At 43.4% G+C, this 12,533-nt stretch overlaps 1 protein-coding gene across 4 annotated transcripts in view; it reads right to left on the bottom strand.

The window, feature by feature from the left end:
* LOC115119869 (mitotic deacetylase-associated SANT domain protein-like) overlaps positions 1-12,533 on the bottom strand; it is a 45,849-nt gene that overhangs the window by 16,643 nt on the left and 16,673 nt on the right. For all 4 annotated transcript variants that reach the window (XM_029648755.2, XM_065025810.1, XM_029648753.2 and 1 more), the window contains exons 4-7: positions 9,751-10,138; positions 9,101-9,167; positions 7,185-7,327; positions 6,851-6,954 (exon numbers count right to left, since the gene is read on the bottom strand). In XM_029648755.2, coding sequence (XP_029504615.2) covers positions 6,851-6,954; positions 7,185-7,327; positions 9,101-9,167; positions 9,751-10,138 — 702 coding nt within the window. The remainder of the gene's footprint in view (positions 1-6,850; positions 6,955-7,184; positions 7,328-9,100; positions 9,168-9,750; positions 10,139-12,533) is intronic.

Raw genomic sequence — 12,533 nt, 5'->3', positions numbered from 1 at the left:
TTACCATACCATACACCCTAATACCCTTTACCATACCATACACCCTAATACCCTTTACCATACTCCCTAATACCTTTACCATATCATACACCCTAATACCCTTTACCATATCATACACCCTAATACCTTTACCATACTCCCTAATACCCTTTACCATAACATACACCCTAATACCTTTACCATACCATACACCCTAATACCTTTACCATATCATACACCCTAATACCCTTTACCATACCATACACCCTAATACTCTTTACCATACCATACACCCTAATACCTTTACCATATCATACACCCTAATACCCTTTACCATATCATACACCCTAATACCCTTTACCATACCATACACCCTAATACCCTTTACCATACCATACACCCTAATACCTTTACCATATCATACACCCTAATACCCTTTACCATATCATACACCCTAATACCTTTACCATATCATACACCCTAACACCTTTAACATACCATACACCCTAATACCTTTACCATACACCCTAACAGCCTTTACCATACCATACACCCTAATACCCTTTACCATATCATACACCCTAATACCCTTTACCATATCATACACCCTAATACCTTTACCATATCATACACCCTAACACCTTTACCATACCATACACCCTAATACCTTTACCATACACCCTAATAACCTTTACCATACCATACACCCTAATACCTTTACCATATCATACACCCTAATACCTTTACCATATCATACACCCTAATACCTTTACCATATCATACACCCTAACACCTTTACCATACCATACACCCTAATACCTTTACCATATCATACTCCCTAATACCCTTTACCATACTCCCTAATACCCTTTACCATAACATACACCCTAATACCCTTTACCATATCATACACCCTAACACCTTTACCATACCATACACCCTAATACCTTTACCATATCATACTCCCTAATACCCTTTACCATACTCCCTAATACCCTTTACCATAACATACACCCTAATACCTTTTTTACCATACACCCTAATACTTTACCATACCATACACCCTAATACCCTTTACCATACCATACACCCTAATACCCTTTACCATACCATACACCCTAATACCATATCATACACCCTAATACCTTTACCATATCATACACCCTAATACCTTTACCATATCATACACCCTAATACCCTTTACCATATCATACACCCTAACACCTTTACCATACCATACACCCTAATACCTTTACCATACACCCTAATAGCCTTTACCATACCATACACCCTAATACCTTTACCATACACCCTAATACCCTTTACCATACACCCTAATACCTTTACCATACACCCTAATACCCTTTACCATACTCCCTAATACCCTTTACCATACCATACACCCTAATACCTTTACCATACACCCTAATACCTTTACCATATCATACACCCTAATACCCTTTACCATACCATACACCCTAATACTCTTTACCATACCATACACCCTAATACCCTTTACCATACCATACACCCTAATACCCTTTACCATACCATACACCCTAATACCTTTACCATATCATACACCCTAATACCCTTTACCATATCATACACCCTAATACCTTTACCATATCATACACCCTAACACCTTTACCATACCATACACCCTAATACCTTTACCATACACCCTAATAGCCTTTACCATACCATACACCCTAATACCCTTTACCATATCATACACCCTAATACCCTTTACCATATCATACACCCTAATACCTTTACCATATCATACACCCTAACACCTTTACCATACCATACACCCTAATAGCCTTTACCATACCATACACCCTAATACCTTTACCATACACCCTAATACACTTTACCATACACCCTAATACCTTTACCATACCATACACCCTAATACCCTTTACCATAACATACACCCTAATACCCTTTACCATACCATACACCCTAATACCTTTACCATATCATACACCCGAATACCCTTTACCATATCATACACCCTAATACCTTTACCATATCATACACCCTAATACCCTTTACCATACCATACTCCCTAATACCCTTTACCATATCATACACCCGAATACCTTTACCATATCATACACCCTAATACCCTTTACCATACCATACTCCCTAATACCCTTTACCATACACCCTAATAGCCTTTACCATACCATACACCCTAATGCACTTTACCATACACCCGAATACCCTTTACCATATCATACACCCTAATACCTTTACCATATCATACACCCTAATACCCTTTACCATACCATACTCCCTAATACCCTTTACCATAACATACACCCTAATACCTTTACCATACCATACACCCTAATACCTTTACCATATCATACACCCTAATACCCTTTACCATACCATACACCCTAATACCCTTTACCATACCATACACCCTAATACCATTTACCATATCATACACCCTAATACCTTTACCATATCATACACCCTAACACCTTTACCATACCATACACCCTAATACCTTTACCATACACCCTAATAGCCTTTACCATACCATACACCCTAATACCTTTACCATACACCCTAATACCCTTTACCATACACCCTAATACCTTTACCATACCATACAACCTAATACGCTTTACCATATCATACACCCTAATACCTTTACCATACCATACACCCTAATACCCTTTACCATAACATACACCCTAATACCTTTACCATACCATACACCCTAATACCCTTTACCATACCATACACCCGAATACCCTTTACCATATCATACACCCTAATACCTTTACCATATCATACACCCTAATACCCTTTACCATACCATACTCCCTAATACCCTTTACCATACTCCCTAATACCCTTTACCATAACATACACCCTAATACCTTTACCATACCATACACCCTAATACCCTTTACCATATCATACACCCTAATACCTTTACCATAACATACACCCTAATACCTTTACCATACCATACACCCTAATACCTTTACCATATCATACACCCGAATACCCTTTACCATATCATACACCCTAATACCCTTACCATGCCATACACCCTAATACCCTTTACCATACCATACACCCTAATACCTTTACCATATCATACACCCTAATACCTTTACTATATCATACACCCTAATACCCTTTACCATATCATACACCCTAATACATTTTACCATATCATACACCCTAATACCCTTACCATGCCATACACCCTTTGGGTACAGCAAGCCCCATCCCCCTCTCTCTGCCTCCTACACACAGGCTGCTGTGGTCAGAGACAGGTCGTAAATTCCAGGAGAAGATGATCTCCTCATGGCCACAGTATAGAGACATAGTGAATTTTCATAGAGAACAAAGGAATTTCTTCCACCTCACAGAACTTGAGGTCCGAACAACGTTTACGTTCCGGAGAAGGTATAAAAGATCGGTTAAGAATCCAGCTACGAACTGGTCCGTTTGTTACAATTTGGTGAGGCTCTAATACCCTAATACCATATCATACACCCTAATACCTTATAATACACCCTAATACCCTTACCAAACCATACACCCTAATACCCTTACCAAACCATATACCCTTACCAAACCATACACCCTAAAACCCTTACCAAACCATGCACCCTAATACCCCTACCAAACCATACACCCTAATACTCTTACCAAACCATACACCCTAATACTCTTACCAAACCATACACCCTAATACCCTTACCAAACCATACACCCTAATACCCTTACCAAACCATATACCCTAATACTCTTACCAAACCATACACCCTAATACTCTTACCAAACCATACACCCTAATACCTCACCATACTATTTTATTTATTTTTATTTCACCTTTATTTAACCAGGTAGGTTTATTTGTAGGTGTATTTGAACAGTGAGAGACAGAATAATAACAACAAAATCCAGAAAAACACATGTCAAAATGTTATAAATTGATTTGCATTTTAATGGGGGAAATAAGTATTTGACCCCTCTGCACTTAGTACTTGGTGGCAAAACCCTTGTTGGCAATCACAGAGGTCAGATGTTTCTTGTAGTTGGCCACCAAGTTTGCACACATCTCAGGAGGGATTTTGTCCCACTCCTCTTTGCAGATCCTCTCCAAGTCATTAAGGTTTCGAGGCTGATGTTAAGAACTCAAACCTTTTGGAACTCCCTCCACAGATTTTCTATGGGATTTGAGTTGATGCCAAAGAGCTCAATTTTGGTCTCATCTGACCACAACACTTTCACCCAGTTGTCCTCTGATTCATTCAGATGTTCATTGGCAAACTTCAGACGGGCATGTATATGTGCTTTCTTGAGCAGGGGGAACTTGCAGGCGCTGCAGGATTTCAGTCCTTCACGGCCTAGTGAGTTACCAATTGTTTTCTTGGTGACTATGGTCCCAGCTGCCTTGAGATCATTGACAAGATCCTCCCGTGTAGTTCTGGGCTGATTCCTCACCGTTCTCATGATCATTGCAACTCCACGAGGTGAGATCTTGCATGGAGCCCCAGGCCGAGGGAGATTGACAGTTCTTTTGTGTTTCTTCCATTTGCAATAATCGCGCCAACTGTTGTCACCTTCTCACCAAGCTGCTTGGCGATGGTCTTGTAGCCCATTCCAGCCTTGTGTAGGTCTACAATCTTGTCCCTGACATCCTTGGAGAGCTCTTTGGTCTTAGCCATGGTGGAGAGTTTGGAATCTGATTGATTGATTGTTTCTGTGGACAGGTGTCTTTTATACAGGTAACAAACTGAGATTAGGAGCACTCCCTTTAAGAGTGTGCTCCTAATCTCAGCTCGTTACCTGTATAAAAGACACCTGGGAGCCAGAAATCTTTCTGATTGAGAGGGGGTCAAATACTTATTTCCCTCACTGTCTCTCACTGTTCAAATAAACCTACCATTAAAAAATAGACTGGTCATTTCTTTGTCAGTGGGCAAACGGGATCAAATATTTTTCCCCTCACTGTAAGTATCAAAAGTAAAAGTTTAAATCATTTCAAATTCCTTATTAATCATTATAAATTCCTATTAAGCAAACCAGGTGGCACCATTTTCTTGTTTTTGGAATTTACGGATAGCCAGGGGCACACTCTAACATTCAGACATTATTTACCAACTAAGCCTGTGTGTTTAGTGAGGCCACCAGATCAGAGGCAGTAGGGACGACCAGGGATGTTCTGTTGAAACATGCGTGAATTGGACCATTTTCCTGTCCTGCTAGGCATTCTTAATGTAACGAGTACTTTTGGGTATCACGGTAAATGTATGGAGTAAAAAGAGAAATATTTTCTTCAAGAATGTAGTGAATTAAAAGTAGTCAAAAATCTAAATAGTAAAGTACTGTCACGTTCTGACCTTAGTTCTTTTGTTATGTCTTTGTTTTAGTATGTTCAGGGCGTGAGTTGGGTGGGTTGTCTATGTTTGTTTTTCTATGAGTTGGTATTTCTGTGTTTGGCCTGGTATGGTTCTCAATCAGAGGCAGCTGTCAATCGTTGTCCCTGACTGAGAACCATACTTAGGCAGCCTGTTTTCACCCTTGATTTGTGGGTGATTATTTTCTGTGTCTGTGTTCCACACGGAACTGTTTCGGGTTTTTGTTATTTCACGTTGTTATTTTGTATTTTTCTGTGTTCTATTAAAAGAAACACTTACCACGCTGAGCATTGGTCCTCCGATCCTTCCTACTACTCCTCGTCAGAGGAGGAAGAAGACCGTTACAAGTACCCCAAAAACGACTTAAGTAGTACTTAAAATTATTTGTACTTATGTACTTTACACCACTGCATACACCCTAATACCCTTCCCATATCATACACCCTAATAGCCTTACCATACCATACACCCTACTACCCTTATCATACCATACCATACACCCTAATAGCCTTACCATACCATACACCCTAATACCCTTACCATACCATACACCCTAATACCCTTACCATACACCCTAATACCCTTACCATACACCATAATACCCTTATCATACCATACACCCTAATAGCCTTATCATGCCATACACCCTAATACCCCTACCATACCATACACCCTAATACCCTTACCATACCATACACCATAATACCCTTATCATACCATACACCCTAATACCATTACCATACCATACACCCTAATACCCTTACCATACCATACACCATAATACCCTTATCATACCATACACCCTAATACCCTTACCATACCATACACCCTAATACCCTTACTATACCATACACCATAATACCCTTACCATACCATACCATACACCCTGATACCCTTACCATAGCATACTATACAACCTAATACCCTTACCATAGCATACCATACACCCTAATACCCTTACAATAGCACACTATACACCCTAATACCCTTACCATACCATATACCCTAATAGCATTACCATATCATACACCCTAATACCCTTACCATACCATACACCCTTATAGCATGACCATAGCATACACCCTAATACCCTTACCATAGCATACACCATTTGTGTTTGCTGGTGGTAGAGTGCTGTGCTAAATGGCTCAAATTAAAACATAAACAATTGAATGCATTGTGTATGCATTCGGTGGTGGTATAAGCAAGAAATGCTGGTATGGATATTGGAACACAGCCGGGGTCCAGTTAAATCCCACCCACCAAAGCCAAGATTGTACTCTGTTCAGTACACGCAAGATGGAAGAAAACCCTCACAAACAAAGGTACAATCTGTCAACACCTAAACACTCTTTTTCATTTTCATTTTTAAACCATTTTGCTACAATGTGCCCTAATGAATGCGACCCAGCTCTCACCCCTCCCTGTCATCCCTCTTCAGTCATCATGACCCATCATGCATTGCTCACCATGATGTCACCCTTGCACTCGTACAGGCAGTGCAGAGCCAGCTCCTGATTGGTCCCTCCGCCATGCAGAGCGCTTGAGCACGCCAGGTTTATGAGGTCATCCACTGAAGAGAGAGAGAGGGTGGGGGGAAGGGGGAGAGAGAGGGGGGTGGGAGAGAGAGAGAGAGGTTGTGATTGAGATACTGTAGCATGATCAGCAAATGTTTTCCACTGGGTTCTTCAAATCACTACTGAATGCTTGATTTACTGACTAATTTCTATTGGATAATACCAACCTGGTTAATGACAGTATTATTGGTGGGACAGTTAGCTGATACTTTTGTTAGTGTATTACCTCTCTCCTGGTCTTCAGGTTTAGCCTCCAGGTCGCGGAGAGGAGCCCAGACCAGCTCAGCCTTGGGATGGTCTTGTTGGGCCGCTGAACGCTGCCTCAGCTCTGGTACCTCTGCCTGGTACCTCACACCGATGTTTATACGCCTGAGATGACAGAATGTATAGCCAGTGGTTAGTTGGAGAGACGGGAGACACTTTCAGAAATGTGCATGATATGCAGTCTCTCTGTCCTGCTATAGCATAGCCTCCATTATTACAAATCTACATCATATTGTTGTGATTGACAGGGAAGCTTTCATAACAGGTACATTTTTTTATTTAAAGAAAAATCATGTGAATAAGTGTTCTTATCCAGACATGTAGTTAACTAGTGGAATGTTTACATATCTCACATTACTCATCTCATATGTATATACTGTATCCTTCACTATCTATTCTTTACTATCTATTGTATCTTAGCCGCTCTGTCACTGCTCATCCATATATTTTATACTTATATATTCTCATCCCATTCCTTTACTAGATAGTGTGTATTAGGTTTTGTTGTGGAATTAGATATTACCTGTTAGATACTGCTGCACTGTCAGATTTAGAAGCATAAACATTTCGCTAGACTCACAATAACATCTGCTATCCATGTATATGTGACCAATAACATTTGATTTGAATTGATTTGGTCGGCTGGTTTACAGAAATAAGCCACAGCTAATCATTTTAAAAACTGTCTGCTGCACTGAAGCAACTGGACGGTGATAAAGTGGTCGATCGGGTTACCCCCAGGATACCCCTTAAATGATAGCTAACGGCAGCTTTGAAACCAGCCTGGAACGCAGACACTATTCAGCCTTCTCCCTCCCTGTGTACTAATTGCACCTGGCTGCAGCCTAGCTGGAGTGTGTTCAGCAGGGCACAACGTTGTAGAACGTTCAGATAAAAATATATTAGGCCTCTGTGGTAAAACAAACAAGCATCTGTGGATGTAGAATAAAGAATCACTTCAGCTCTATTCATTTGATTTCTATCAGCAACGTTCACAAAGTTTGCCTCCTAAACTAACCCTGCTGTAAGCTGATCTGGCTCACGACTACATGGACTTTTCCAATAAGAAACAATCGTGTTTGTTTCCCCGCTGCAAAACGTTTTGCTACATTGTACACTAATCAACAGGCCCCTGCTGTAAGCTGATCTTGCTCAGGGGTTTGAGGGGGGTGTTTAAGGAGGAAGAAGAGGAAGCAGAGGAGGCTGAAAGACCTGATTTATCACCACTGGAGGTTACCCCTGCCTGGCCCGCCCGGCCGGCCTGATTACTAGCCAGCTGCTACCAGTCAGAGAGAGGAAGAAAGGGAAGACAATCCACAATGCACCCTGTTTTTCTCTCACCAAGCAATCGCCACTCCCCCACCTCCACACACACACACACTCCTCTGTCTTTGTGAATAAAATCAGGACCGTGATACAGGCTAACTGGGTCAGATCCAAAGCACCCAATCTATCCTTTCATAGCTAACACAAAAACAGTCCTCCTCTACTGCAGCACATATCAATAGACTCAGCCCCATCACTGAGAAGGACACACTGTGTACCATTTGACTAGTTGTTTGGCCTTGGATGAATATCTTCTCTGACTCTAACTTTGATTTAACTTTGAGTACTTTGATTTAAAAGTACTTTGATTTCAGAGTATTTTTATTTAAAAGTACTTTAGCCTCTCAGGCTCGAATCTTAAACTTGAGATCCATACACGTAACTGATAATGGGATGAAAGAAGTATGGAGGGTGGTGTGTTCTGTCTGTGTGTGTGTGTCTGTGTGTGTGTGTGTTCTGTCTGTGTGTGTTCTGTCTGTGTGTGTGTGTGTTCTGTCTGTGTGTGTGTGTGTGTGTGTGTGTGTGTGTGTGTGTGTGTGTGTGTGTACTCACGGTTCTATGCTGACTGGAGTGGCCTCACCGATCGTTGAGAGCAGAGGTGGGGTTATGTCAACGCTGTCTGAAAAACACAACACCAAAACAATTGTCCGTTAAATGTACTATTCTTATCTCTTTTTACAACAGAAAACATTTAGTACAGCAGATTTTGAGGAAGTGAGCTTACTTCATGCGTATTACTCAAGAAATGTTTATATGAGGGAATAAAGTTATGGTCCAACTCACACAGCTACAGTTCATTCTGATGACAGCTTGTTTAAATCCTAATGGCCGGTTTCACGTTCCCAGATTAAGTTTAGCCCTGGACTAAAAAGCATGCTCAATAGATAATCTTAGCTTTATCTGGATCTGGGGAAACCAGTGCAAAGGCATCTGCAAACCCCAGTAGCACTCAGGTAGGCTATGTTTGAACTACAACCCCCAGAAGCACCCAGCTAGGTAGAGTATGTTTGGACTACAAACCCAGTAGGACACAGGTTGAGCAGGTTTGGACTAAAACCCCCAAAAGAAACAGGTTAAGTAGGTTTGGACTACAACCCCCAGAAGAAACAGGTTAAGTAGGTTTGGACTACAACCCCCAGAAGCACAGGGGGTTGAGTAGGTTTGGACTACAACCCCAGTAGGCCCCAGATAGTGGTACTCACTGGATCGCAGCAGGCTGCGTGTGGCTGATTTGGGCGTGATGGGTGGAGGCAGACCCTGGGTGGAGGCAGACCCTGGCTGGAGGCAGACCCTGGCTGGAGGCAGACCCTGGCTGGATGCAGCAGAGGAGAGGAAGGTAGAAAAGTAGAGACCTGATCCCTCTCTCACCGGGCTGAGGATGGGCGGGGGGGTGTAGGGCGGCATGGTCAGGGGGTTGTCTATTAGCCGGACAGGGGAGCGGAGGTGGCTCTGGTAGGGAGTGATGCAGGAGTAGACAGGAGGGGCGATGAAGGTGCCAGGCTTGGGAGGCGGGATGAAGAGGGGTTCGGGCCGGGGACGGCGTTTGGGCTTCTTGCCGTCGTTGTCGTTCCCTCCCTCCATTCCACCGTTCTAAAGAAGGAGGTACAAACACAGAAATACATGACTGCTACTGTCCACCCTGTTCTCCTGTCCACCCTGTTCTCCTGTCCACCCTGTTCTCCTGTCCACCATGTTATCCTGTCCACCATGTTCTCCTGTCCACCCTGTTCTCCTGTCCACCATGTTCTCCTGTCCACCCTGTTCTCCTGTCCACCCTGTTCTCCTGTCCACCCTGTTCTCCTGTCCACCCTGTTCTCCTGTCCACCCTGTTCTCCTGTCCACCATGTCCACCCTGTCTCCCTGTCCACCATGTCTCCCTGTCCACCCGTCCACCATGTCCATCCTGTCTCCCTGTCCACTATTTCTCCCTGTCCACCATGTCTCCCTGTCCACCATGTCTCCCTGTTCACCATGTCTCCCTGTCCACTATGTCTCCCTGTCCACCATGTATCCATGTCCACCCTGTCCACTATGTCTCCCTGTCCACCCTGTTTCCCTGTCCATTCTGTTTCCCTGTCCACCATGTCCACCATGTCCACCTGTCCACTATGTCTCCCTGTCCACCATGTCTCCATGTCCACCCTGTCCACTATGTCTCCCTGTCCACCCTGTTTCCCTGTCCACCCTGTCCATTCTGTTTCCCTGTCCACCATGTCTCCCTGTCCACCCTGTCCACCATGTCTCCCTGTCCACCCTGTTCACCATGTCTCCATGTCCACCCTGTCCACTATGTCTCCCTGTCCACCCTGTTTCCCTGTCCACCCTGTCCATTCTGTTTCCCTGTCCATCCTGTTTCCCTGTCCACCATGTCCACTATGTCTCCCTGTCCACCCTGTTCCCCTGTCCACACCCCTATACACCAGTTAGTATGAAGCACTGTTTACAGCATGAAGTCTAAGTGAGTTGTTCATCTGGTCAGACACTAGAGAGGATACATTCTACATCAGGGGTCTCCAGCAGGTGGATCGCAGCCCAGAGATGAGTGGCTCGCCAAACAATTCTCAAAGTACATGCAATTTTCACGTATTCTACCGCAAACTGTCATAAACAAATCTCACAAGTAACAGACATTGCAAGCTCCCAGCTACTATCTAATCAAAGCAACATTGACATTATCCCACCCCTGGTTAGCCACTATTGGAATAAAAAGCCAAACCTAACACAATATCTGGCAATTTATTTCCTGTCTGGCACGTGTGTTTGTCTGTCACGTGTGTTTGTCTGTCACGTGTGTTTGTCTGTCACTGTGTGTAGCCAGTTGATGTGATACCTGTCTGTCTGTCTGTCACTGTGTGTAGCCAGTTGATGTGATACCTGTCTGTCTGGCACGTGTGTTTGTCTGGTAGCCAGTTGATGTGTTTGTCTGTCACTGTGTGTAGCCAGTTGATGTGATACCTGTCTGTCTGTCTGGCACGTGTGTTTGTCTGTCACTGTGTGTAGCCAGTTGATGTGATACCTGTCTGTCTGTCTGTCTGTCTGTCTGTCACGTGTGTTTGTCTGTCACTGTGTGTAGCCAGTTGATGTGATACCTGTCTGTCTGTCTGTCTGTCACGTGTGTTTGTCTGTCACTGTGTGTAGCCAGTTGATGTGATACCTGTCTGTCTGGCACGTGTGTTTGTCTGTCACTGTGTGTAGCCAGTTGATGTGATACCTGTCTGTCTGTCTGGCACGTGTGTTTGTCTGTCACTGTGTGTAGCCAGTTGATGTCATACCTGTCTGTCTGTCTGGCACGTGTGTTTGTCTGTCACTGTGTGTAGCCAGTTGATGTGATACCTGTCTGTCTGTCTGTCTGTCACGTGTGTTTGTCTGTCACTGTGTGTAGCCAGTTGATGTGATACCTGTCTGTCTGTCTGTCTGTCTGTCACGTGTGTTTGTCTGTCACTGTGTGTAGCCAGTTGATGTGATACCTGTCTGTCTGTCTGTCTGTCACGTGTGTTTGTCTGTCACTGTGTGTAGCCAGTTGATGTGATACCTGTCTGTCTGTCTGTCTGTCACGTGTGTTTGTCTGTCACGTGTGTTTGTCTGTCACTGTGTGTAGCCAGTTGATGTGATACCTGTCTGTCTGTCTGTCTGTCTGTCACGTGTGTTTGTCTGTCACTGTGTGTAGCCAGTTGATGTGATACCTGTCTGTCTGTCTGTCTGTCACGTGTGTTTGTCTGTCACTGTGTGTAGCCAGTTGATGTGATACCTGTCTGTCTGTCTGTCTGTCACGTGTGTTTGTCTGTCACTGTGTGTAGCCAGTTGATGTGATACCTGTCTGTCTGTCTGTCTGTCACGTGTGTTTGTCTGTCACTGTGTGTAGCCAGTTGATGTGATACCTGTCTGTCTGTCTGTCTGTCACGTGTGTTTGTCTGTCACGTGTGTTTGTCTGTCACTGTGTGTAGCCAGTTGATGTGATACCCGTCTTATGTGTTGACAGAAATAC

This window comes from Oncorhynchus nerka, linkage group LG12 (genome assembly GCF_034236695.1).
Source record: "Oncorhynchus nerka isolate Pitt River linkage group LG12, Oner_Uvic_2.0, whole genome shotgun sequence".
Taxonomy (NCBI): Eukaryota; Metazoa; Chordata; class Actinopteri; order Salmoniformes; family Salmonidae; genus Oncorhynchus; species Oncorhynchus nerka.
This window is presented reverse-complemented; position numbering and strand designations above follow the sequence as displayed.